Consider the following 26,995-nt stretch of genomic DNA (forward strand, 5'->3'; position numbering starts at 1 on the left):
GCGTAGGTCATCGCTTGCGGCTCACGTTGCGGCGATTCAGGGGCTACTCCAAGTTGTTGTTGGAGTTCCTCACGTACGGCGTCGGCAATCGAAGCCACTTGAGGCTGTGATGATGGGAACAGCTTTTGTAGCTCCTCCCGCACGACAGCTCGGATAGTCTCGCGTAGGTCGTCGGCGGCCAGTGATTGAATTCCTCCGTAGTGGGTAGAGCTTGTACGGCGGTTGAATTGCCGGTTCCGCATTTCGAGTGTCTTCTCGATGCTGGCGGCCTCGCGAAGGAACTCTTCTACGGTCTTCGGTGGGCTTCGTATCATTGCGCCGAAAAGTTCTTCCTTCACACCACGCATGAGAAGGCGGACTTTCTTCTCCTCGGGCATATCCGGGTCGGCATGGCGGAACAGACGTTTCATTTCTTCCGTGAAGATGGCAACATTCTCGTTAGGTAGCTGCACTCGGGCGTCGAGCATGGCTTCGGCCCTTTCCTTGCGCACGACGCTCGTAAAGGTGCGCAGGAAGCCGGTACGGAAGAGGTCCCATGTCGTCAAGGTCGACTCCCGGTTCTCAAACCACGTTCTGGCGGCATCTTCTAAGGCAAAGTACACATGCCGCAGCTTGTCGTCGGAGTCCCAGTTGTTAAACGTCGCGATTCGTTCGTAGGTCTCCAGCCAGGATTCTGGGTCTTCAGTCGCTGCTCCATGGAAGGTCGGTGGGTCCCGAGGTTGTTGTAAGATAACGGGGGACGCTGGGGCAGCCATTGGAGTTGTTTTGACCACGATCTTCTTTGTCGACTCAGGTAGAAGTCCGTGCTCTGGGGGCAGTCCTTGCAGTCTGCGGCTAGCACGCTGGTCTTCGGCGATGTTAGTTTGGTCCTCGGGCTTCGGGCTTGGTTGGATCGCGGCTTTGCGGGGGCGTTCGGTACATGAGCGCACTAGCACCTCCACCAGATGTCACGTGGTAGTGACGGTGAAGAGAGAACACAGTAGCAGTACTGTGAAAGACAAAACTAGCTTTTATTGGGCGAACCTGTGCCCACAAAACAGGCTTCACTTAAAGCACAACGATAGCGGCGAACACAGTCGGCGATCGTCGAAAATCTGATCAGCGGGTCAAGCGCGTCGGCTTTTATAGAGCAGTCGTCGAATGTTCCAGATTAATCGTTCGGACCCGCGTGCCTTCCACAAAGTTCTACACCATTCGCGTTACGCGATGAAATCAGATAACACAAGGTTCGGCGACAACAGACAGCCGGGTAGAAGCATCGATAACTTTCCAGAAACATCGGATACATTCAGGCGCGTCCGTCGCTGTGCGATTACAGTTGTCAAGCGGCGAAACGTGGTCGCCCGATAAAGATAAGTACACGTGTCACTATTATGCTACACTTTAATCTTTGCCAAGAGGCCGAGAAGCGATCACATATTAATGACTACTCTAACGATGTTTCACTCTCCACCTCAGTCAGACTCAAGCGGGGGAGGGAGTGGCAGCAACCGGAATGCTCTTCCTGGCCCCACAGTCGCACTGTCATCGGCAGGCGCTGCGCAGAAATTCTGATTTTGGATTTGAAAAGTGGGCTGTGCCCGATTGCAGTGCAATACCGGGACAACCCGTGGCACTGGAGGGGCAAGCCCCGTCCTAGCACCGCCTCACAAAAATAAGATTAATATCGTAAGACCCATTACAGGGCCGTATCAGATATTAAGCTGATAAGAACAGATACTACACTTGATCTTAGCCGATAGGCCGAGAAGCGATGCCGGCGGCAGCGTCGCGATGCAGCCCGTGTCAAACAAACCTAGGGATGGAGCCAGTGAAGTGCGAGATAGAACTACATTTCTCAAGTAACTGGCCAAATTTGAAAATAAAAACAATATCGTTGCCTATATGCATAACAAGTACGCAATATAACTTTTATTTTAAAGCGCAAGAAATTTTACTTATAACCTTTCCAATTTAAAACGACAATCTACGTACCATGCGTTTTAGTATGACAGCTGTTTAGGTTTGTGGCGCCATCCTGTGGCTAAAACGATAACTGAGGCGTCTCGCTATGGTCACGTGGCTTGGTTTACATAGCGGGAATCCTGGAATCCCGTGGGCCCGCGCAAACTACGGCGCCACGGATCCATGGCCTGTAGTGTAGGTGTGATGTATTGGAATAGGCCAGTGTATCGTGCGTGCAACAAAGCAATGGGAAAACCGGGGACGCTTCTGCGATGACGTCATCAGTACGACGCTGCGATCGACCGGCATGCCTAGCGCGGGAAATTTAAACATGCTGTGCAAAACCCCGCATGTATAAACTAAAACGACCTCAAATCAATTGAAGGTAATATATCTCACAAAAAATGAATACTACAAATTGTTAGGATACATCAATAACGCCGACTAAGCTTGCACGTTTCCAACCACAGATCATGTACTGTTCCTGATCGTATGCTCGGCGTTTCGGTTGCAGAACACAAACACTTGTCTACTCGTTCCGTTCCGTAAGCACGCATATGCTTGTAGTCAGGCACGTACCCAAGGGGGGGCCCGGGGGGGGGGGCCCGGGCCCCCCCCGAAATTAGGACGCATACTCCCCCCTCTCCCCGCCCACGCCACCACTTCTCACACACATTCCTATAGCACCACCAACTCAATGTTGAAACTTGACAGCTATTCGGCGGTCAACATTTTGTTGCCTTTTTCACATATCCTTTTAGATGGCGGTAGTTATCGGCATCTTTTGGGGTGCGAAGGCCAGTTTTCTCATCGATTCGGTGCCCACGCGATTAACTCGAGATGCATTCAGTTGTCACCATCTTTTCGACTGTCACGCGCTTCACGGTTGCTTCGTTAGTGCAGCCTTCTTCGTTTAGACTGGTCCAAGGACCAAGAAAGGTATTCGGTTCGTGGTCAGCTGGTCTGTATGCACGTCGAACGAGTTGCGGCCCGAGAAAACGTCAATTGCGTTTAATTCTTCCTTTTGCTTCATTATTTCCTCGAGTAACGGCTCACCGCGACGCTGACAGGTTCTCGGAGCCATATATGCGCGATATGGGTTACCATAAGGTGAAAAATAAAATAATGCGAAACAGCCTCCATCATAAAACCCTGCAATAACTTAAATCCATAAGCAACATGAATGTCATCCGTTACCTCGTCTGGTTTTTGCCTAATTGTAGAGCACTTTTCGTGCAAGATTGCCAACTGGAAACGAGAGTCGCAAGGCGTTGAGAAATTAAGCGATCTACTAAGGAATCCATTATCGGCAACCGAGGCAACAGCCAAACAGGAAGAAAAAGCGAAAGTTAACAAATTTAACTGGTGTTTATGAAAATATTTATACATCAACATCTGTTTATTTAATGTTGAAGTAGAAAAACGCCGCCGGAAGTGGAGAACAATTCCGTGTGCTTTGAATGATACTTCTACAGTTATCAGTCGAGCCGCCTGACGTAGCCACTTCTATGGTGTGCTTATATAAGTGTCTTGCTAAGCTTCCGCGGTGGGGGGTAGTACGCCAAGAATCACAGCGTCCTGCGCCCTACGATGTTGTACTGGACTGGCAGCCGCGCATCGTTACGTAACTTCCCAAATAACAATACGAGTCGTTTGCGGCACTTGGTAGAACATAAACGAGGGATCCAAAAGAACTGTGACGGTCCCTCAAATATATATTGCTCTATAGTTCATCCAGAGCTAATTAAAAAAACGCTACTATAGTCGGATACAAATTAAGTTTCCAGTGGAGCCCCGCCCACGCCCTCATAACCACCAGCCACTGTTCCTCCGGGAGGCTGCAAATAATTCGTACTTCAAACTTTTTCTGTTACTCAAATAAGGCGGTAACCACAAAAATAAAATCATTAGCGCGTAATTTTATACATTTTGCTTAGCCTATCACAGTGCAATGGCCAAACCCTAATTCTTTATTGAACTGAAATAGCATGCTTGCTTTGCTGCCACTATTTATTGTCAAGTTTCGCTTTAGTTGGCAGTGAAGTTTCATGAGTAAAACGGGCTCAGCAGTGAAATGAACGGCACCGCAGACTTTCGAAGAGTCCATACACTTGGGTCCATGTCTGTAGCACACCTAATTTCTTCCACCGATGAAAATACTCTTCAAGAACAGCAGACGCTCCGGAGGTATCAAGTACGACTAGATTTTGAAAAGGCCGCATGACGACGATTTTGTTTGCTTCTGTGATTGGCTGGCGAAGTAACACAACCGCGCACGGTTTGTGTGCCTTGGTTGCCAACTGCTTTTTTTTAAATAGTATTCTACTCAAGAAATCTTTATTTTACACTTTGGCTTCTTTACTTCTCCTTGGTAATGTTCTTCTTGCGCTTCTTTCCTGCGCAAGTCCATTTGACGTAGTTCCTTGTTTACCAAGTAAAGGAGAGGTGTATAGCACAGGGCGTACCTGTAAAATACACCTTATTTCATTTCTCTTTTGTGGGTTTACGAGTTTTTATGACGAATGGTGGACGTTATTCGCATTTATACTAGTAAGGTACCCCCCCCCCCCCCCCCCCTTCATTTGTATAGAAGTTACCTTGGGTTGGGCCCCCCCCGAAAAAAAATCCTGCGTACGTGCCTGCTTGTAGTATTTCGGAACACACGACGATAAGAAGCCCGGAAGGAGCACCCGCACTGTGCCTGGGATTGTGCCTGTGCCTGGCAGGGGATTCCTTTCAAGTTGCATCAGCCAGAAAGGTGGACCCCAGGTTTCACTGAAAAAGGCAAACAAACAAACAAACAAACGCGCACACACAGACACACACACAAAGACATTTACAAATCCAGCGCTTCCCGTGCACATAAAGAATGCGCGACCGCGACAGGAAAAAACCACAGCAAGCATTCAGCGAGCTCCGTACGTACATCACAATCCGTTGGCGGGCTAGTTGGTGCGAATCCATGGATACTTTGTTTAGCGGAAATATTTTGTTTAGCGGAATACTTTGTTTAGCAAACTAGCCCACGAACGCATTGTGCTGAACTATCTTTCTTCTACTGTGGGCCCTGATATTTGTGTGTCTAGGAAAAAACTTGGCTGGGCGTTACGTAATTGTGGACCAGAAATAAATGCACAGAGAAAAATGAAGAGTTAGTGGAATGCATAAGTGCTGATATTAAGGATTTCGGGAATGATGCCGAAATTATCCTATTAGGTGACATGAATGCCCACATACACGACTTAGATGGCTATACCGACAACAAGAAGTCAATGCTAGACCTTTGTGAGCAACATAACCTCGTTATCGTGAATACAGGGCCTAAGTGAGAGGGGCAGATCATGTGGGAAGTGCGAATTCGGCAATCAACCATTGATTATACTCTCTGATGACAGAATAAATTCATGATAAGTTGAGAGAAATGGTCATTAATGAGGAAGGGTGTAGCAGTATAGGGTGTGGACATAAACGCATCATTTGCAAAATGGCCCGTACAAATTTGAACACTGAATATATAAGAAATATAGTCACTAGAGTCGAGGAAGAATTGGGCAAATGACCAAGTAAAGAGTGGGAATACAGTGAGCTTCTAAGTGTAATAACGACAGAAATACGGAAAGAGAAAGAAAATGTTCGTTGGAAAGCAAAAAAGAAACCGAAAAGCTGGTGGAACAGGGAGAAACGAGAAGCGATCGCCGGACGACAGAGAGCATCCCGAGAGCACAGGCAGGCAAAGAAGGCGCAATTGCCGCAGGATAAAGTAAGCAGTAAATGGGAAATATACCGGGAGAAAAAGTGTCTGGTTCAAATATTGGTGCAAGCCAAGATAAAAGGTGAAAGTGAACGTTGGCCGTCAGAAATACGTGAGAAAAAGAAGGCCGCTCCTAGAGTATTTTGGAACCACATAAAAGCACAGAGGCGAGGAAAACTTCTTCTACGGCGCCGGGACTGCGATGTTTTGTGAGTAGCAGAGAATGCGCACTGAGACGCTCGCCCGTTCCCGCTGCCCGGCTAATGTCATGACGGTTTGGTCTATGAACTTGTTGATGCTAGATACTGGCAAGTTCACTGGAATGGACCGGGAGCGGTAAGACGGACATTGAAAAATGCATGGCATATGGTCATGTTTGTGTCATGAATTAATGCACTGGATTAAGAAAAAGAAGCAGAGGGAAATCGCATGCTGAGCCGACCGATAAACATACAGTGCGACGCAACTTGAGAACTAATAATGAAGTGTCCAAGAATTTAGACGACAAAAAAAGATTGAGTCGTCGCGACGGCACATCACAGTCGCCGTAGGCGTCGAAGTCTCTATAACGAAATAATTTTGGAACCGTTCTGACAGCGTCCACCCAGCAATGGTTGTAGTGTACTGTCAAATGCCCATATGCTGCGGCCTGAAGCTCACGGCACGGTGCGAAAACGCGCTCACAGCGAAAGCGAAACATTGTGCGCGGACATGCGTGCAGACGCGCTGTCGGTCGCTGCGAACCCGTGCGATCGCTGCATTGAGGCTCCATTAATTCTGTTATGCCCCATCTGGTTATACAGACAGCCCACTAAAAGAAGATATTTCACATAGTTTACTCTCAGCGTTTGCCTAGCTTTCACGCAAGAAGCCGGTTTGGGAGACTCCATCGAGGCGACTGCGCGCAGGGGAGCTCACTGTACATATTCGGTAAAGAGATAGCGTCTGTAAACGATTCTGTGCTTTCAGTTTGCCCAAGATTACTATATGGAGAGTCATAAACTTCCCTAGTTTTGAGAGTACCTACATGAATGTCCAGGAGGGCTGCCACGTGGTTTTTTTATTGAGTGCCGTAAGCGAAACCTATCAGGAGCGCGCCGCGTGATCCGTCATACTACGCAAGGGAAGCGCTTCCGACAGATGGCGACTCCGTAAGTCCTCGACCCCAATATAATGAAGAAGTGCTGTTTAAATATACAACAGTGTGCGTTTATACAACGTGTGTTTGTTCTCTTTGTCGTCTCTATTGGTACTACGCATTATGTAAAATAGGCAGACTTGTAACAAACTGATCAAATATATATATATATATATATATATATATTTATATACATATATATATATGTAAATATACTTATATACACTAAGTAGCATCAAGTGAAAGAAATTTAATGGTATAATGTAGCGCAAGGACATAACAACGAACACAAACACATTGACATACATCACAGGTGCTTGTGACCTTTGCATATCGTTCTTTGTGGTTGTCCCCTTGGTGTTGCATTATGTGAGTAAAGAAAAACAAACCAAACTATCCCCCAAATATGTCCTCCTGCAAGTGAAAATTTCCCTCACCTAGTGCCACATAAAACCAATGTGGCAGGACAAAAGAGCGCACCTAGCTAATTAAACCTCACTGCATACAGCCGCTGCAACGCCGCATTTCTGTGGTGGGTGAAATGCAAGGGTGCTCGTGTACCAAGCTTTGGGTGCACATTAAAGAACCCCGGGTGGTAAAAATATAATGCGGAATTCCTCACTACGGTGTGCCTCACAATCAAATCATCGTTTGGCACTTCAAACCACTGAATTTAGCTTTTGTTTTTCAAAACTAAGCACATATTACCTTGAACCATTAGTAAACAGTTTGTTTGTTCAAATCAGAAAACGTGCACGGCACCACACACAAAAAAAGGTGCAAGCAGATCCGTTTGTGGGGTGCCAGGCTGCACCCACTTGCTGCAAGGTGCAAGGGCACAATGCGTTGTGCCGGCACCTTGCCTTGCGCCCCGTGCAATGGAGGACAGGGCTGCAGGGTGCGCCACTCTACCTCAGACGATTGAGGGCCAAGGTGCAGCGCACCATAAATAGGTACAGAAAGCGCAAAGAAACTTGGCTGAATCGAATTGACCTAACGCTGTTTTGCACACTCACCGGGCATGATTTCCCAATCTATTCTCTTATATATCTTGACATGGTGCGACACATCCGCATCCTTTGTTCACAGTGAGGAACTGGGACAAGATGCTCAAGCATCTCGCTTTGCGAACGTTCGCTTTGCCTCTTGCGTCACCGAGTAGGCGGTGTTCAATTAGGGCTCCCGCCTGACCGAGCACACGACCGCTGACGAAAGCGCGGCTCCGGCGAATCACTAGGCCGCAGGAGAACGCTTGGAAAGCGAGATGCTCGCGTGATCTCGCCCCTGGTCAAGACAATGGAGTGATCTGCATCGCTTAAACAAGGGTTGTCTGTGCAGCCAACATTTGGCCAAGAGTTCAGTCCCCTTAGCCAGTCCCTGTTTCAATATATAGGTTACAAAGCGATCCCTTGTTTGGCCATTGTTGATCACTTCATTGTTGATCACTTCATTGCTGATACGTTGTTTGGTCCATTATTGATCATTGTTGATCATTGTTGATAGGCAGCATCTGTGTTGATCCAGATTTGCATGGTTCCTTAAGATCACCCAGCAAAATTAACGAATAGTTTTTTTAGAGCGCCCTCGTAGGCGCCCGTTCTTGGGTTGAGCGTTAATTAATAAAGGGAAAATGAGACATCCACCCAAGCGTAGCTACGTGCTGCAAAGGAAACTCGCAAGTTCCTCGAAAAAAAGCTTCGCAGTTGAAGAAAATTTCGTCCTGGTCCGGGACCCTTCAGCGGTCACCCTCAGCGTAATGGCACAGACGCGTTGGTACCACTGCTCGCGCATTCGTTGCCGTCTCCTGCCACAGCTGGCTCATACTACGGTTGTAAGCGTGCCTACGGGTGAATAAATTTGCTTGTCAGCTGGCTGACTCTATCTTGAAAGCGATCGTCTTACGCGAAGGAGGGACGGGCGGACAGTTTTCTCGTTGGGTAACCATAGAAGCGCTTGCACATTTAAAAAAGCGCCCGACGATTACGATATTCCCTAATGCGAACTTTGAGCACAGCTTGATACGTCTTTTCGTTTCGCGATATATTGAGACCAACAATTTGATACAGAACAGGCATTTTTGTAAGGGCGACGGCATCGATGGGCTTGTCGAACGGATCCATGAACTTTTGCTTACGTCATCTGACGTAAACAAAAGTCTCCCAGACGTAAGTCTCCCAGCTCGTAAGTTGCTGTTCGTGGTTGAAAAACCGCACTTATGCCGTGCCCGCCAGGTAAACTATTATGATCGCTAGCATTGTCGGGTCCGAGTTATTGCTAGTGCTCACCCGTTCATACAGTTGAAGCCAATCTTGGACGTCGGTGTTGTCAGAGCCGGAAAAGGTATCTGGGTCACGCGGTTGTGTGAAGACGACGTTGTGGTTGGCAGCAGAGGGCTGAGGCACGGTTGCAGACCGGTCCAAAGCATTCTGGTCCCCGCCTTGCGCTGGCATTGTGCATGCTTCCGAGGATCACTCGCTGCGTAAATCCGTCTTGAAACTTCACCAAAATGTTACGGGGAGAAAAGACGCTTGACAACATATGTAGGAGATGTATACAACGGGCAGAAGGCAGAAATACAAGACGGAGCTATAGCGCGCGCAATTGTCGGCCATCGTCTTGTCTTGTCTCGTGTCCTAGACAGTGGCGTGTACCCACTATGGGGGATTGGCCAAGAAGCAGGTGGTTTTCCGTAAGGTTAGAAGTATAGAGAAACTAGATTTGAATAGTGGAGCGTGGGACGATAGAACTGTAATTTAGACTTGCAATGAAAATACTGGTGAGAGTTTTGATAAAATAATTTAACGTAAAGAAACGAAGTAATACAAACTATGGATAATTGTAAAAAATCAGCAAGGTACTCTTTTTGTCGCTCTAATAAAATTGTGAACTGCAAGAAAAGCATCCCTGTGGCTGGTTCCCAGTGAAGTCGCCCCAAAAGAAAGAATGCTTGTCGAGGTTAGCGAGAGGCCAAGTTTGGTAAATGAGTATTCTAATATTTTTCTTTGTCTTAGAAAGCGGCGGCATGAGAGAAAATAATGTTCGATAGTTTCAGGTGCACTGCAAAAAGAACATAGAGGGGACATAGTGAGCTCAGATCTGTGTAAGTAAAAATTCAGAGGAGGTATACGACATCTCAATTTTGTAAAAGATGCTTCTAATTGCCTTGAAGGACACCAATTAATATTGCATGGGAAGCTAAGATGGTGCAATTCAGAACATGGTGTTAGTATGGATAGTGCAGAATATTGAGATATAGGGAAATTTCTGTACCTAGCCGCGGTGACATAAGTTGGTGTCAGCAAAACAGCTATGATATGGCCGTTCAGGGATGCCCGTGCGAGTGAATCGGCCATTTCATTCAAGTGCAACCCATGATGTCCCGGTACCCAAAGCAAACATACTTTTCGTAAGTATGGAGGTACCATCGAACGAAATGTTCTTTGAATTGCTGAATTTAAACATGCAGTTAGTGCAGTGCGTACAGATAGCGAGTCGGTCACGATAACAGCTAATGGGTCTTTTTGGGGGAGTTTTCGTAATGCTAATATAATCGCTAATAATTCTGCCTGAAATATAGGTGTGAAGTCGGGAAGGCGAAGAGAGTAGGACCATTGCAGAAATTCAGAGAAGATCCCCACTCCTGCCTTCTCATTGCAAACAGAAGCGTCAGTAGCTATTACGTTGTCAGTGGTTAGCTGGTGTAGGTGGCCGTGCAATATATTAATTAAATCTCGCCTTGGTAATAGTTTAGCATGATTAGGAAATATGTCCTCGAACTCAATTTTGAGGTCTGCAAAGGCATCGTTTGAATGGTAAACTTGGCGTATGGATACATGCAATTTTTGTAACTGTGCTTGTAGGAATAATGTCTGAGGACTGTGGAATCTCGACCATGATACTTGGAAAAACTCAGCAGGTTCAGTGATAAAAGCATATTGCGTACGTCTTTTTAAATAGCCATAAATTTTTAAAAAATGTCTGAACCGTAAGTATGCGGAATCTTCAATCTAGAGTGGGTATATGAGCTTCCTGATATAAAACAGCATTGTCAAAAAATCTAGGTAGCCCAAGGTATGACCGTAGAGCTTCTCTTTCTAAAAGTATGAGAGGTTTAATTTTGTAGGCGGGGACACCGGAAAATATCACGCAGACGAATTCTAATATGGGCCGAACATACATTTTATAGATCATCAGTAAGGTATCTCTGTGTAGTCCAGAGCGACGGTGGCTGAGCCGGCGGAGCATAGCTACGGCTCGTTCTGCCTTTGTTTTAATATACTCAATGTGACTGCGCCAGGTGAGTTTGCCATCGTAAATGACACCAGTGTACTTGACTTCCTCAACTTGAGGAATGATTTCTTGACGGTATTGTAAAGATATATGCACCTGTGCAGTTAATGGAAATACCAATACCACACTTTTGCTAATATTTAACGACATGCATAACCCCTCTAGCCATGTCTCCAGCATTCCTAAGTAATTCTGCAACGACTGTTGTAGTGAATCTATATTATTTGCGGACGTAAAAAATGCGATATCGTCTGCGTAAACATAAACATGTACTTCCGGACACAAAGGAATTGTGCTTAGCAAAATGTTAAATAATATAGGGGAAAGAACAGAACCCTGTGGTACACCTCCTGTCTGCTTGTGTTTGAACGTCGAAATACCGTGTTGGTAACAATGAAACTCTCTATCTCTTATAAATTCATAGATGCAAGCGGTTATATATTTTAGGAAATTCGTAGACTGAAGTTTATCGAATAGAATACAATGTTCTACAGAGTCGTATGCTTCTGATACATCTAGCGTCACCAAAGCTGCGTACTCTCGTTTGCGGCGAGCAAGTTTAACGCGGCTCTCTAAGTCTACATGGCGCACCATATGGAGTGGCCGGGACGAAATCCAATCTGGCAAGGACTGAGAAGGGTGTCATCTTGCATAAAATTTGTTATACGGCCGTGAAGAACTCTTTCTATTAGTTTGACGACATTGGAAGTAAGAGAAATTGGTATCATGTTGTCTTAAGTCAAGTCCAGCTGATTTTTTCTTTAATAGTGGAATAATTTTAGCTACTCTCCACTCTCTTGGAACCCATGCATTCTTGAGAGAGAAATTTATTACGTTTAGGAGGTCATGAGGCACATAATCAAATAAAACTTTTAGCATTCCTGTTGTAATTCCATCTGGACCGGGGGCTGACGCTGGCAGCGAATAATGCATTCAATCTCTGTCGCTGTTACTGTTTCAAAGTCGTCTGCCAAGGGAGGTTTCTTTAGGCCTAAGGGCAATTTATGTTTGAAACGTCGCTCAAGTCCTTAAGCAAGTTTCTCAAGTGATGATGATACTTTTTTTGTTGATAGAACGACCGAATCGACATTCACGGGCGCCGGTATAACTTTACGAGATCTAAGAATTTAAACAGGCCTTTTTATTGCAAGACTTCGAAAGGTATGTGTAGTGCTTGGAATCATAATCCTCCTTTGCTTTTGAGAATGCTCGTTTAAATGTAGTAGCTATATATGTATAATCAGCCCAATTAAGAGGACTTTGGTTGAATAAAAGTTTCTTCCACGCTGCTTTTCTACGTCTAAAATCTCGCTCGCAGTCAGAATTCCACTAGGGACAATATGATCCACCCTTAGTAGATTGCACAACAAGCTGAGCTTTTTTTGGTGACTGTTTTAGAATGGAACATAGGCTCATTGCTTTAATATCCCTTTTCATGCCCTCCTGATCGTGTAAAGCTGATTTTAATACAGTTAAAAATTTTTCGCAATTAACAAAAGTGCGCACATTACTATCTAAAGTAGTTAACGGGGTAAGCAGTTCAAAAATTATAGGGAGGTGATCACTGTTAGTTCCGCAGTCTACAGTCTTCCAGGAGGTGACAGACATGCACGAGGTAGCAAACGTAAGATCTAGGGCAGATCGCGACTGACCCCGTACGAAAGTATGTGCTCTCGAATTTAAGCAAGAGAACTGATTCGTTAAGACCCAATCCCACAAACATTTGCCACAAGTGTCCGTTCGGAAACCCCACGATACATGATGAGAATTAAAATCTCCCACTAGTAGGATGTTCTTCTGACTGCGTGAAGTACAGGTATCCAGACAGCGGGTATCTTGCACTCCAGCGGGGAAGTACGTGTTAATTATAGAAAAAGGTGTGCAACTAGGGAGTATTACATCCAGTGCTAAGATTTCACAGTCTGGGGACATTATCTGGTATGTTATAGTAGCTCTATGACAGATTTTTGATGAGACAAGAAAAACTAAACCACCGCCTCGGTATAGACGATCCAATCGAAAACATCGGAAATTTTTTAGATGAAAAGCCTGACCAGAAACAAGCCAAGTTTCCTGTAAAATAATAATACCTGGAGAATATTTAGAAATAATATATAATAAATCTGCTGCAGCGGAAAGTATGGAACGACAATTCCACTGAATTACTGTTAAAGTTCCTATGGTGAATAAATCTGAGCAGCAGAAACTGCTTGGTCTAAAACGCTCTCTTTTAAGAAGTCCTTCTTAGTAGGAGCCTCTCTATCGTGCTTTTTTGCCTTGGACTTGGTGGGAGAGCTAGTTTTTATTTCTGTCGGTGACCTTGTTCGTTTAAGAGATCGGAGGTCCATATCTACATCTTGATTTTCTATCCCATCTGGGTCAGAAAGACAGATTTGGTCGATTTTCTTAGAAGTTGATGGCTTTGATGGCTCGTTATTTGTGGATGTCTGCGTGGTCGATATTTCAATTGGTGGACTCCCCGGTAGATCCGACGCCGGATCCTCAATATTGGCTTTATTAGTTAGTTGAAGCCACGGAGCTAGTTGTGAGGACAGCACCTGAACAAGGGAGTCGGTTAGATTTGTCATGATGCACTCCATTGCTTTCTCCAGCACCTTTTCTACGGAAGCTGCCACAGCCTCAGAGATTGAGTTTTCCATACACATTGTTTGACGGGCCGTTATACCCGCGTATACCCTTGAGTCCTACTCTGAATTTCTCCAATGGCCTCACGACGAGAACATCAACGTCTATCAATTATTTCAAGGATTTGAACTTCTTTTGACCTTGAAGGGTAATTAGGCTCATCTACGGGGTGGGGACCACTGCAAAGGCAGCAGGACTTATTTCGGGAAGGACAGTCGTTTGAGTGATGGCCTTCTCCACAAATTCGGCATCGTGTGTTGGATCTGCAGCCTTTTGTGGAGTGCCCGAACCGCCAGCCCTTTAGACACTGAAGGACGCGAGGTGATAGAGACTCATCGCGGTATATCAGTGGCCATGCCTTGATTTCCGATGGGCGGTTCATTCCAGCGAAAGTAGCAATGACTGTTTCAGTGGGCATGGGCTCATTATCAACGACACGGCTGCAACGATACACAGAAATCACGCCTGCCACTGAAAACATTTCCAAAATTTCTGCCGGACATAGACTTATGTCGACACCGCGGACTAGGCCTTTGGTACATGCAAGGTGATGAGGAATGAAACTGCTCACCGCATGTGTGGCGAAAACATCGCACTTCAGTAAATCTTAAACACAAGCCTGGTCTGACGAGCAGCAAAGAATGCCCCCGCGGTCGAACTGTCGAACCCCGGTGATTTGTTGAAAATTGGCCGAGGCCATCCGGAGTTCGGTTTGAATTGCGTTGGGATTCTTCATGCGAATCACTCGGAACTCGGAACCATCACTCGGAACAAAAGCCACTGGTACGCTGCTCGTCCCACTGCGTAACAAAAGCTCCACCGGCAAATCAGAGTTAGGAATAGAAGCCGACCAGGAGGAAAGCCTCCTGGCCTGGCGATGAGAGTGACGTTGCAAAGAAACAGGAAATTACTCTAGAAGGTTAGCAGATATTGAAAGAAAAGGTAAAACAAATACGTAAAAGACACAGATAAAAAGAAAACCGCAACCTACTTGACCAGAACCCGTGTTCGGGAGCTCAGGAACCAGGCCACGCCAGTGCACGGTCTCCTGAGCGCTCCACGGCGTACATGACATTAGAATCGTAGTCTTCGTCAGTCCTCTCATCATCGTTCGCTACAGCAGCGCATCGTACCAATATTTAAATATGTTCTGTCTCTGCACGGTGTTTACAGAGGAAATAAAGGGTGAAGGGCGCAAATACGAATGAGGGAGCGGCCGCTGGTGATTTTAATTCGCTTTTCCTCCTATTGCCAAGATTTCCGGAAATTAAAAGGTAGTATGAATTAAAAGCCGTACACATCCTCACCAACAATGACGCAGTAATTTTTTAGCCACAATGGAATATTAAGTGAAAAGGTAGAGGCAACTAAAAAAAAAAAAACCTCAGGTGATGTGGGTGACAACACTCCGGTAATGACACTTTAGTGGGAAGGCTACGGCAGCGCCCGGAGAGAGGGGCTTGCGCCTCCCCACCTCTGAAAAACTTCGGAGGGGGTTCGGGCCCCGGAGTCCTTCCGTTGTCGTCTCCTATGCGCCCGAGCTATTCCTGGAAGTTCATTTACACGAGGTACAAGAGTTGCCATAGCAGTGTCCACGGCATGTCGACAGCTTTGCTTCAACCCTTAGAACAATCCCGAAAAACCGCATAGTGTGTCCGTTGTAGCAATATCCTGGTGAAGGTGGGTTAATATTTATTTATGTTCGTGTCCACGCCACCGTACTGTGGTAATTGGAACGGTGTGACACCAATAATAAGAACAAATGTTTTTGCAGGTGCTGAATTTAATTGAAAGAAAAGGTAATTTCCTGCATCAGAAGTAACCGATATGTTGGCATAAGAAAACAGCAGAAGATGAAATCTCAAAACAAGTAGAGCATAAGATACAAAAAGAAATAAAAGTTGGAAATTCACATTGTCTGCTCTCTCCATGTCACATATTTTGAGTAAGTATTGATTCGATTGCACTTGAGGTAGATAGAGATAAACTTTTACTTTTCGGAGTGGTAATTTGAGTCAGGACCAAGTTCACCCTAGGTCAGTGGATTCCATGAACCCTCTGGCTTGGGCTACCACCTTAGCTTGGGTGACGAGAGTGCACTGGTCGTCCAGGTAGTCAGAGCAAAGCTTGGTCTCCCACGTTTGAGCGGTGGTATAGAAGTGCGTTGGGTTGAGGTGCTTTTGTGCTTATATGGGAAGGAAATTGTGCAAATACGTGTGTGGGTATTTTTCCGTATAGGCGGTGGAGGACGACTCCTCCCGCTTTGCTCAGGTTCCTGCGGGATGAAGTGTGTGTTCTTTTGCTTGGTAGGATGTGGTACACAAGGCTAGAATAGCTTAGGGCGATGTCATCAACGTTAGTGGCCGGCCTGGTCTTGGATGGCAGAAAATCCCGGCTGGTATACTTGCCGGTAGTGGCATCTTCAGCCTCATTTCCTGCCACGTCCTGGTGTCCTGGAACCCAGTTGATGCGATGGTCGGGGAGCGGGGCGCTTGCGATGAGATGCTGAAGTATTTTGAGTGTCTTTTCTGATGCGCGTCTTCTTTGAATGCTGCGAGCTGCTGCTTGGGAGTGTGTGCGGATTACTGCTACTACTTCAGGGCAAGTTGTTATCGCCAGAGTGATTTTCGTTTCCTCTGCCATCTCGTCGACTCAGCTGCGAGCTCTTTGTCTTGGTGATCTGTGACACATATATGTCAAAGGCGTTTCATTTAGTATACCGGGCAGCCCCCCATCGGTGCACCTCTTATCCGGGCGTTTCACGCATTGCTTGCCGAGCACGGGGCTGGTCCTTTTCCAGCGCTCCATATGGTAAGTCGGATGTATACTGTGCGGGATACGTGAAACGCAGTGCCCGTGTGATTCTTGATTTTCTTGTCTCCTTCGGTAATGTTGCTTTTACTGTAGGACGCCCAAACTGCGTGGCTTGAGTCTGAGCCGTGGGGTTTCTTCGTCGATACCATGGGTGCGAGGGTCAAGGCGACTTTGATTGCCTTTCGAATGGCAATATTTATTTTCCCGATTCCTGCCGACTTGAGTGTCAGGCAGACAGTAGGTTATACGGTCAATTAGAAGAGCTTAGATTGTCCTTAGCGTGTACTACTCCTTGTGCGCGCTCCATTGGCTTGTGATCCTCTTGACAAAGTGTGTAGTGTGACAAAATAAATTATTGAGTGTCACGTGCCGACACAACGATATGATTATGAGGCACGCCGTAGTGGTGGAGTCGGGAGTATTTTGACCACTTGGGAATGTTTAACGCGAGCCCAATGCACAGTACACGGGTGTTCTTGCGTTTCGACTCCATCGAAATGAGGCAGCCGCGGCCGGGATTTGATTCCGCACCGTCGAGCTTAACAGCGCAACGATATGAGCACTATGCCAACACGGCTGATTTGAAGAATATAAATTGTTGAGAGCACCATGAACACTTTCACTTATCACTTTTAAGTAATTCCCGCTACTTGGTGTCGTGGGCCGGGAACTAGCATTAAGCACAAGGTGTGTTACCGGTTTGTCAAAGTAAATCAACAACCGCCCAGTTCTTGGCTGAAACCCCACGACGAGTATGTGTCATTTGTGCAAAAGACCAACGGATCAGCACCCTTCGCCCCTTCAGCTTGCGGCGACAGAATTAATCGGGGAGCTTGTCTTGTCTTGTATCCTAAACAGTGGCACATAACCCACTATGGGAGGATTGGCCAAGAAGCAGGCGGTTTTCCGTATGCTTAGAAGTAAAGCGAAACTAGATTTGAATAGTGGGGCGTGGGACTGTAGGACTGCCATTTAGAAGGGTAATGGAAATTGGTGAGTGCTTGCCGCTGCGCGAAGACGAAGAAGTCGAAGGTGGGACACGTGCAGCGCCGCGTGATGTCGACGGTTGAGGTTCCTGTTCGGCCGGGCTCGGACCGAGGCCGGGGTGACGGCGACCGCCAGCCGGAAGCACCGCAGGTGGCCGTTGTCGCCTCCTGGCACAACCTGGTCCGCCTCGATCAAGAGCACGATGACGCTGCGAGAAACGAGCAGGTCAGCTGCGTCACTTACCGTTCTCGTGCGAGCCCTGTAATGCCCACCATTTCAATAGGGTCTGAATATATTCGCGCACATTCCTCTTGTGCGAGTTTGAAGATGCAATGTGAAAAGCTTATCGGATGCTTTGACCCCCATGTGTTTCTATTCAATTCTATTCAATTCTATTCAAGTTATTGTGCCATAATCACATTTCACCGCTGTTTCTAGCCACGCTCTTTATTACCAGGACTATTTGTTAGTTGGTGTGCAGCAGAGGATCCCAACCGAGTCGACCAGTTGTGCGCAACGACCCAGTTCCGCAATAGCGCTGCACCTGCTCACGAAATGTCCAAAGAGGGACTTTCACTGACTTTTGTGCGACAGAAATACTGTATATGTAATGCAGATCATTGGTGCCTGACTTGCGCTGACGTTGTGCTCCTCGCGCTTCGTCTTGTCTAACTGAGCGCCCGAAAATGTCCCTCTTACCGCACGGGAACAGTTGCTAAGCCAGAAAACGGGAAAGAACAAAACACGAGTGACGGCTCCATATTGACGATCCCGCATTAAGTACCTGTGACGACACGGATTTGGAAAGCGCCTACTCGCAAATAATTAAAATTCGGTCGACGAAGAATCGCATTGCATAAGAAATAAACTTAAGAGTGAACTTAGTGAGTTTTCATTAGTATTCTCTACAGAACAACCGGACAAACATGGGACAATACTTTTAACTCTATGACACTGAAATACGGGTGGTGCATTATGCGGGCGACATTCAAAAGGAAAAACTGTTGCCTTATTTTTGCTTCTAAAAAGAATCGAGCTTTTTTCACTAAATGTTGAAGTCAGTCTTGCAGAGATATACATGAGAATTCCGAAACAATTTTGTGTTGTCATTAACGTGCCTTTCCCTAACCAGCTGGTTGTAGCGCTGTACATGTTGTGCTTGAAAACAACCGCTAGGTAGTCACACTGCTTCTTAAACTGCTACACTACCGAAGCTGTACTCCTGATGTGAAGGAAAATGGCTGTTATTAAATAATATTAGTATACCGTTATTCAAGATTTAAGGTGCATCTCTGCCAAATAGCGAAACGGATAAAAAACTCCAGAATTAAGATGCGATCGTCGCGAGAACGAATTATCTGATATACGACGCACTCGTACGCGTTAATGTACGGTCTTGCTTTTCTAAACACCTATCATAAACACCTAAACACTTAAACACCAATACAGTGAAAGCTCGTTAATTCGAACTTCAATAATTCGAATTTATGGATAATTCGAACTGTACGATTTGGTCCGGCCAAGCTCCACAGAAGTCTATGTATAAAAAAGTCCGTTAATTCGAACTCGAGAAGGTTCCCTCACGGATAATTCGAACAACGCTCGCCTGGCACACGGCCAGAGAAACGCGCCTACTGCCTACACACAAGGCTGTATTGCCTCCGAAACGGAGAGAACGGCGAGAGAAGGCAAAATCGGAAAAAAATCTAACCTGCGCGGGGTCAGGAAGAAGCCAGCGGCGGCTGCCGCCTCTCCGTTCTACGTAACATCCGAGACTTCCTGCCCGTTGCGAATCTCGGAGGCTTTACAAATCTTGTACAGCTGCTAATGTTGTGCGGAGATGGCACGGCAAGCGCCAAAACACAGCGAATCAAGCACGTCGCAGCTGCGCTTGCTATCAAGAACCAACGGATCACGGCCTTCGCCACCTTCACATGTTCAGCGTCTTTGTATCGGCAGTCTTCATCGGTTGTGCACCTCTGTTTTCAGATTAGGAGGTATCGGCCATCGCGATTCATTGTGATGGTGTTAAGCCTCGGCTAACGTTCGTTTCGGTGGGCATCAGTGGTGGGGCACAGTCGGACCCAGAGCTTCGACTTGAAGATGGCGTGTGCCCACAGCAAACGCCATCACTTTCTGACATGCCCTACTGCTCCCAAATCGCAGTGTACTGTTGCTCTCCTTCACTTTCGTTAGTTCGAACTTTCGTTAACTCGAACTCAAGCGGCTTCCCCTTGCGGTTCGAATTAACGAGCTTTTACTGTATATGGAAAAATGGTGGTAGAAAGTTGGTCGATTCGGGGCTGACAATTGTGGGCTTTCAAGAACACCTCGACGTCAAGCTGCTAGGAGGTCTCCGGATTAAAGCGGTCGCATACACGTGGCAAGTGTACCTAGAGAACATTTTAACGTGAGCAGTCAAGAAGACAGAGGGAGCTGGTGCCAATACGGTGCGCTTATCATTATAACTTCAACAGTTATTTCACTGGAATTGTGGTCTCGATATGCATATTTTATGTGCGTTCGCACCCATCCTGTTCAAAGCATCGCACTGTTCCTCATGTCTTTATCAGATATATTGACAGACGTTGCACTCTGACGCATTTCTTACTTGTAGTAGCTTCGGTTTTTATTATTTCACATAATTACTAGTTTAGCTTTTTGTCTAGCTAAAATTACGCATTACCTAAACAAAGTACTAGTGATATTTTACACAGGTTTGATCATCGTGGTACTTCTTTACATTCAGAATAGGCTACTCTAGTTTTTAATAAAACAGTCATCTCTTTGTCCCATAATCTTTGATTTCATATAAGGTAATGGGAGATATTAGACAGCCGATTGCTCACATTCAAGAAACTGATTGCGATGCTTGCACGACCAGGTAAGCACAATATTGCGGTATATGGGTCCGTCAAATGGCACCCCTTCCTTAGTCTATCTGTTGCAGAAAAAAAAAATACAGAAAAAGCTTCTCCGCTCACTGATCTAGAAATATTGAGACAATGTGCCGTTCAATGCAAATACAATCTAAATAATTCTCTTATCAGGCACCTATTCTCACTATCGCTAGTGTTAATTTCTGCACGAGTAAATAAAGCGAACGTGTCGGCTAGTCGGTTGAACATCTTGAACTGGGGAACAGCACTACGTTTGACCGAGTGCTTCGTCTTCGCCCTCGTCTTTCGCGCTGTTCCCTAGTTCAAGTCATCCCGTCTGAGGATTCTTCAAGAAGTTTTCTGCAGCCAAAGCTTGCAAGGCTTTCGGATACCGAGCTCCAGGCGATCGTTCTTACTAATTCGTTAGGCTTCTGTGCGTTGTATTCCGGTACGAATTTTGGACATTGCCTAGAAACGAGTTAGCAACTTCACTTTGTGTATGATTTGCAATCGCAGCTCTGTGGTAAAACGGGTTTACGGACTCTGCGAGGATATGGTCGCGTTGTCGCGACGGCGAGAAAGCAGACAGCAGCGAGAACTGGGATTTACGAAACTAACTCCTCAGCGAGCGCACTTGTGCCCCGAAAAACGAGGGACACTCAAAGCACAAAGATAAGATGAGTATACAGTCGGCGATCGATCTTAAGATTCGTTAGGCGACTCAAGCACGTCAGCTATTTTATACGCGACTTGTCAGAGATTACAACGTAGAAATTGCTGGTGCTGACGTGCCTCAATCTGATCACACTAATTTGGGCGGCAGCAATTGAGAATGTTCTGACATATATGCCGGCGCGCTCTGCACTGACCGATAAAGTTATAGGCCAAACTAAACATACGCTTGCAGGCAGGCGTAAGCTCGCGCCCGCAAGCCTATACGGGTGCGCAGACAGTGCGAGGCAGATAACACGCGTCGAGGTGCGGCGCGAGTACACATACCTCCTCCAGATGTGCTCTGCCTGCCTGAGAAAAAAAGCAAAACAAAAAGAAGCTTTGTTGCACGATTAGGCTTAGCCTTTAAGAGTGGAACGCGATAGTATTCAAACGTCCCTGACTGCTTCTCACGCTTCCATGCACTTGCAGCTTATGTAACCGTAATGTTTACCAGGAAACGCTGGCGGTGAACGCTATGCACGAAGGTGAGCTTTCTGGTAGAAACGCGGCCTCTTGCATGGGCTAATCCGGGAGGCTGTGCAAAGCTGCGTGAAAAAAAATTACGTCATTTTCACGTTTCTGTTACTGTTTCGCACTCTCAGTACTTATGTCTGAGAAGATTTAACAGAAAATGCTTGAGCTGTCGGTGTTTTGTTCCAGGAGGTTTGTTTGTGGGTAGTCATTCTGAAACTTCCGAGGATGCCGACAAAATACGAAGCATTGTCACCTCAATGAATACAGTGAAACAACTGAAGCAAGTGGGCGCGCGCTTGTAAGTTCAAAACGTCACTGCTCGCGAGGCGGGTGAATTCGCGCGCGCCGAATTCTAACTTTTGCGCGCTGGCAAGTGTACGCGGATTTGGACCTTAGCAGTTGTTAGCAGGTTGAAGAGGGGTCACCTGAAAAAGGATTAACAATGTGTGCGTGTCAATTTTTTCCAGCAAACACGGCGATCACTGAAGTGAGGGCAGGTGCTTATACGAAGGCGAGTCGATTCAGCTTGCAATTCGAACTTCGGAGATAGAGGGTGAAGGGTTGCTGAATAAAGCTGTAAAAGGTCGTTCTACATGGTGCAAAAGTTCAGGCAGAATAAAATCACAAGCGTTACAGGTCTCTCAACATACTGAGAATGTTGAAGCCGTTCAAAGTGTCTCCTAAGAGTCCAGGATGCTGGAGTAAGAAACATAAGGCTAACTAAAATCTTCAGAACAGGTTTCAACGCATGGCACTTGCTTTTGAATAAAAATGTCACTGTTCCATTCTACATATGGGAAGTTAAAATATGAGCTAAAGTGAAAACCCCCCAAGAGTAAAAGCAACGGAGTTCTGAAGCTCAACTGCGCCGGTAATTCGGCAAGGCAAGGAATCGTTTTTTTTCCATTGGACTAGTGCGGACAATCTTCGCAAGCGTTCGCAGTTAAACAGCAAAATGTAGCGAGTTTTCTACGAAGAGGCAACATTGCCATGCCTTGAAACATGCACTTAGTTGTCCTTTTCTCGAGGACTGCACTTCGCCCGCTAGCAAATTGAAGGTATCGCTTGGCGCAAGACGGGCCTGATTGATATGGAACTTACTCGAACGTTATCGCTGACTCTATCAGTTGCGTATGTTCTCGCCGCACCTTGTATAATCAGATTGTACGCGAGACACGAATTGTGGAGTACTCTCTGAGAGGCACGCGGACACCAGTGAATCGTGCAGTCGTGCCTTGGAACCTTTGACGCGTCGTGTGTAAAAACCAACGCGCTTGACCCACAGGTCAGATGTTCGATGATCACCGACTGGGCTCGCCGCTATCGTTATGGTTTTAGTGTAACCTGTTTTATGGGCACAGATTCCCACAACAAAGGGTTAGTGTCGTGATTCACAGTTTTTTGCTACTGTGTTTTTCACCGCCACTGCAAAGTGACAACATAGAGGCAGAGATCCCTTTCTAAAGTGGGAATAATGCGATTCTTAATTGAGAAGAGCGACTTAACTAGTAATTCAATTGAAGGCTTGGCGAAGCTATGTTCAAATCGCGTAAAGTAATTACGGCATATTTTGACCTGTATGACCTAATACGCCACAGAACGTTCTTTGCAGGGGGCGTGAAAGTGCGCGAGGGGTTTCTAATCGTGTCAGCCTCTCTGTAAGGGATGTCTCAAGGAATATTGCATTTTTTCTTTACTTGAAAATGTGCAAATCGGTGTAGCAGAATTATGCATTGCTGATTATTCAGCAGACTAGTACAAGGAAACTTTACGTTGTGATTGTCCTATAGGTAACGATGCAATGTTATGCGGGCAGCGCTAAAGCGGCAAAGGACCACACACACACACACACACACACACACACACACGCACACACACGCACACGCACACGCGCACGCACACGCGCACACACGCGCACACACATACACATACGCACACACACGCGCACACACATACACATACGCACACACACGCACACACACGCACACACACGCACACACACGCATACACACGCACACACACGCATACACACACGCATACACATACACATACACATACACACACACACGCCGCGAATTCCATCTCCTAGCGAATTTAGTGCCAATGTCAAATGCAACCAATTATTTACAAAAGTCAGTTGCAAGTTGGCTCGCGTTCCTAGTTCGTATCTTCGTAAGCTTTGCCCGCCCGTAACCGCAGGAAACTCATTATGTGCAGCCCGGTGAAAGGCTGCTGTACCGGGTGGTGAACCACAGCATCACGCGGTTGCGGGATGCTCGCAAGGCGGCCACATTTCTGGCCATCCTCTTGGGCGCCGCCATGTTGATCAAGTTGATGACTGTGGCCGACGAGACGGTCGCCGCACGTCGCAGCCTGGTGCGCGGCCATTACGACCTGCTGTCGACGTTGCACGCAGTGTGCGACAGCCACGCCTGCCAGAAGTACGTCTGGGAGGTGCAGGCGTCGCTGGACACGTCCCGCGATCCTTGCCGCAGCTTGTACGACTTCGTGTGCGGCCGCTGGCGACGAGGAGCCGCCGTCCCGTCCGTGCGCGAGATGGTCGAAGCAAGACTGCTCAAGGAGGCACTGAACACCGTCCTCGCCACGAACTCGGTCACGCCTTCGGTCAGACCGGACACCGTCTCCGACAGGGTGACTGGCCTGGTCAGTTCCTGCTTGTGGGCCAAACGCGATCCGAGCGAACTGCGTGCGTTCCTGACGAAGCGCGGCGTTCTGCATCATCAGTGGCGTAGCAGCCCTCACGCGGTGCTCCGTACACTGGTAGACCTGTCTGCAAACTGGGACATCCACGTGTGGTTCCAATTGCGCATTGATTCTTACGAAAACGAGTCGGCCACGGTTTTCATTGGCCGGAGCAAGAGCCTGCGAAAATGGGCAGATGTTTTCAGAAGGACCGGAAACAACATGAAATACAGAGCGGGCGTCGAGGGTGCCTTCAGAGTGCTAGGTCTGCTGGACAAAGAAGTAGCCGCGAACGTGACGCAGAAGGGGTCGATGGACGCGCTTGTCAGCACTCTCCTCAAGAACGCCGAGATGATCCCCGAGAGAGGGCCACTAGACTTGCAGCTCGAGACGATGGCAGAAACGTTGACGCCAGCAGTTTCTGCTAAGGCGTGGGTCGATGCGCTCCGTGCTGCCGTGCCTCCAGAAGCGAACATCTCGGAAAAGTCACTTGTCCGCGTTGAGAGCACGAGGGTCCTCCGCACTTTGAACAGCCTGCTCGAATTTGGGAGTCGGAGGCCAAATGATGTGGCTCAACACATCGCCTATCGGACATTCACGAAGATTGGCTGGATGGTCGACGGCAGCAACTCCACCGTCCGTGACAGCCCACTTCGTTTAATGCCGGCCAGGATGACGAACCGGTGTCTGCGCGAGGTGGAGCGGATGACGGGACTCGCTTGGTTCAGCCTGCTTACGGCCCCGCACGTTGAAGGACACTCGACTCGCGAACCACTGGCCTTGATTCTCCCCGGCAGGGCTTCGCCAACCATCATCGGCAGCCCTGCGGACGCGTCGGTGGAGCTGGGCGACCTTCCAGCCCCGCAGCACTCGTTCTTCGCCGAATGGGTGGCGTTCAAAGAGGCGAGGCGCGAGCTGACAGCTTCGGGACTCTACGACATCCTCAGAATAGACGGCGGGCAAGGTGACTTGTGGCATGAGGAGCGGAACCTGGCGGTGGAGCCACTCGTCTTCTCTTACCCGTTCTTCCACACCCAGCTGCATCCCGTGCTGAACTACGGGGGAGCCGGAAGGCTAATAGCGCGGGCTCTCGTCGGCCTCGTTTCGCCTAACGCCTCGGCGAAAACGACCGAAGAGCTGGCCGTGTCAATGGCTCTGCGCGCCCTTCGCGATGCTCTGGGCGGTCACGTGGACACATTCATAAACAGCGCCGCAGTAGACCGACTGTTTTTCATGGCTTCGTGCTATGCCGTCTGCGACGCAGAGGATGTGGCGGGAACGGCACGTCGCATGTGTGACGCTCCCGTCATGAAACTGCGGGCGTACCGCACAGCTTTCGGGTGTAACCCTCCGCGAGGGAGAAAATCGAGGACTGCGCATAAAATGTTTATCGACTTCGGTCGCTAGGCACCTGAGCGCGTGCTGCTGCCCTCATGTTTATCTCGCTAGCGTCACGTTTCCGTTTCGTAAAAGAAAAAAAGAAACGGTTAATATATGTACGAGTAAAATTCGTAAAATGACCAAAAGAGTCCAATGGCACAGTTTTTGAAACTTCAAAGTTTACTTTCTCTTAGAAGTAGCACACGGGTACTATAGAGGAATGTTCCAAGTGTGATAACGCAACGCGCTTTCGTCGACTTTTTCGTGCCCCCACTGACGACGTGCCTCAAGTGTGATGTAGGTGACCAAGGCGAGACATTTCGCAGTAATAACGTCGTAACGCTTATTGTGCCTTTTGAAAGTTGGCGCACTGGTGTTGTCTACGTAACAGGATTGAAGGCTGTACGCATCTGATATGCCACGCAACAACTAAAAATGCCTTGTAAGTCGGTAAACAATTAGAAAGCATACAAAGGCGGAGTACAAAACTGAACTCGCTAGTAATGTTGCGTTTATCCGTAAAGCTGTCGCACCGGCCGTGAAGAATGCGCGTGCTACAATTTCTATATAAGGATGTTCAAAATCAAACCTTATTTGGATTGCCAAATTGGGCAAGTTGGTAGCATTCACTCCTTTACAGACCCACTTTTTGACATGGACAGGTGAAGAGAGACGGGGCGTGTGCTGACCAGCAACTAAAGTTATTACAGTGAATAAGAACTTTTTAAAGATAAAATTGTGGTAAAAACAAAACTAAATAAATTCCGTTGGTTGTCAGCACATGGTTTGTATAACTTCGCCTATCCGCCATATCAAAAGAAGCCGACAAACACTGACACCAAGGACAACATAGGGTAAATTACTTGTGCTTAATAAATTAAATTAAGAAACGCAAACCTAATGGAAATTAAAGTGGATGAAAAAATTTTCATATGACTAATAAAAATCGGGCCCCTCGGTTAATCCCCTTTCTTCTCATTCGCCTATCCGTGCAAGACAGTAGTCTGTAAACGTGAGCGGCGTGCAATAACAAGGTTACTATGACTACCAACTGGGCTAGTGCAGAGTAGGCTATAACCCCGGGTCGACGCTTGGCCAGCGTCACGACGCGTTAAACCGTCGTTTGCCGGCACTTCGTTAAAGTTATCCCTATCCTATCCTATGACTACCATCGCAAACTTCCACAGATTGCAGGAGAAAGCAGTGCGAATAACTATAAATGCTCCTATCACTCCCACACTAAGCCTATTTTTGATTGCCTGATATAAAATTCAT

The 26,995-nt window shown here is 47.1% G+C and overlaps 2 protein-coding genes and 1 non-coding gene across 5 annotated transcripts in view; 1 reads left to right on the forward strand and 2 right to left on the reverse strand.

Moving 5' to 3' along the window:
* Positions 1–9,407, reverse strand: part of Prim2 (DNA primase subunit 2) — a 90,997-nt gene extending 81,590 nt beyond the window's left edge. The window contains exon 1 of one of the 2 annotated variants that reach the window (XM_065446217.2): positions 9,119–9,368. In XM_065446217.2, coding sequence (XP_065302289.1) covers positions 9,119–9,283 — 165 coding nt within the window. In that variant the 5' untranslated portion in view covers positions 9,284–9,368. Of the gene's footprint in view, positions 1–9,118 lie in introns of both variants that reach the window. The other variant, XM_065446218.2, reaches the window with a different exon arrangement.
* On the reverse strand, positions 1,565–1,755 carry LOC135913681 (U2 spliceosomal RNA). Its single transcript, XR_010568092.1, has one exon. It is a non-coding gene; the product is annotated as a U2 spliceosomal RNA (small nuclear RNA).
* An 8,209-nt stretch (positions 9,408–17,616) lies between the features above and the next one.
* Positions 17,617–25,755, forward strand: LOC139046678 (uncharacterized). 2 transcript variants are annotated; one of them, XM_070520913.1, is made up of 2 exons: positions 17,617–17,795; positions 23,837–25,755. In XM_070520913.1, the coding sequence occupies exons 1-2, from the start codon at positions 17,640–17,642 to the stop codon at positions 25,745–25,747; spliced, it is 2,067 nt and encodes a 688-aa protein (XP_070377014.1). In that variant the 5' UTR covers positions 17,617–17,639; the 3' UTR covers positions 25,748–25,755. The 2 variants fall into 2 exon arrangements, with proteins under 2 accessions (XP_070377014.1, XP_070377015.1); XM_070520914.1 differs by having other exon boundaries at positions 23,855–25,755.
* Positions 25,756–26,995: the final 1,240 nt, after the last annotated feature.

The sequence above is a fragment of the Dermacentor albipictus genome, chromosome 6 (assembly GCF_038994185.2).
Source record: "Dermacentor albipictus isolate Rhodes 1998 colony chromosome 6, USDA_Dalb.pri_finalv2, whole genome shotgun sequence".
In the NCBI taxonomy this organism is placed as follows: Eukaryota; Metazoa; Arthropoda; class Arachnida; order Ixodida; family Ixodidae; genus Dermacentor; species Dermacentor albipictus.

Coding starts and splice junctions, on each gene's coding strand:
- LOC139046678 (XM_070520913.1), top strand. CDS start 17,640: ATGTCGACGGTTGAGGTTCCTGTTCGGCCGGGCTCGGACCGAGGCCGG. Junction 17,796..23,836: donor ACGCTGCGAGAAACGAGCAG/GTCAGCTGCGTC, acceptor CCGTAACCGCAG/GAAACTCATTATGTGCAGCC.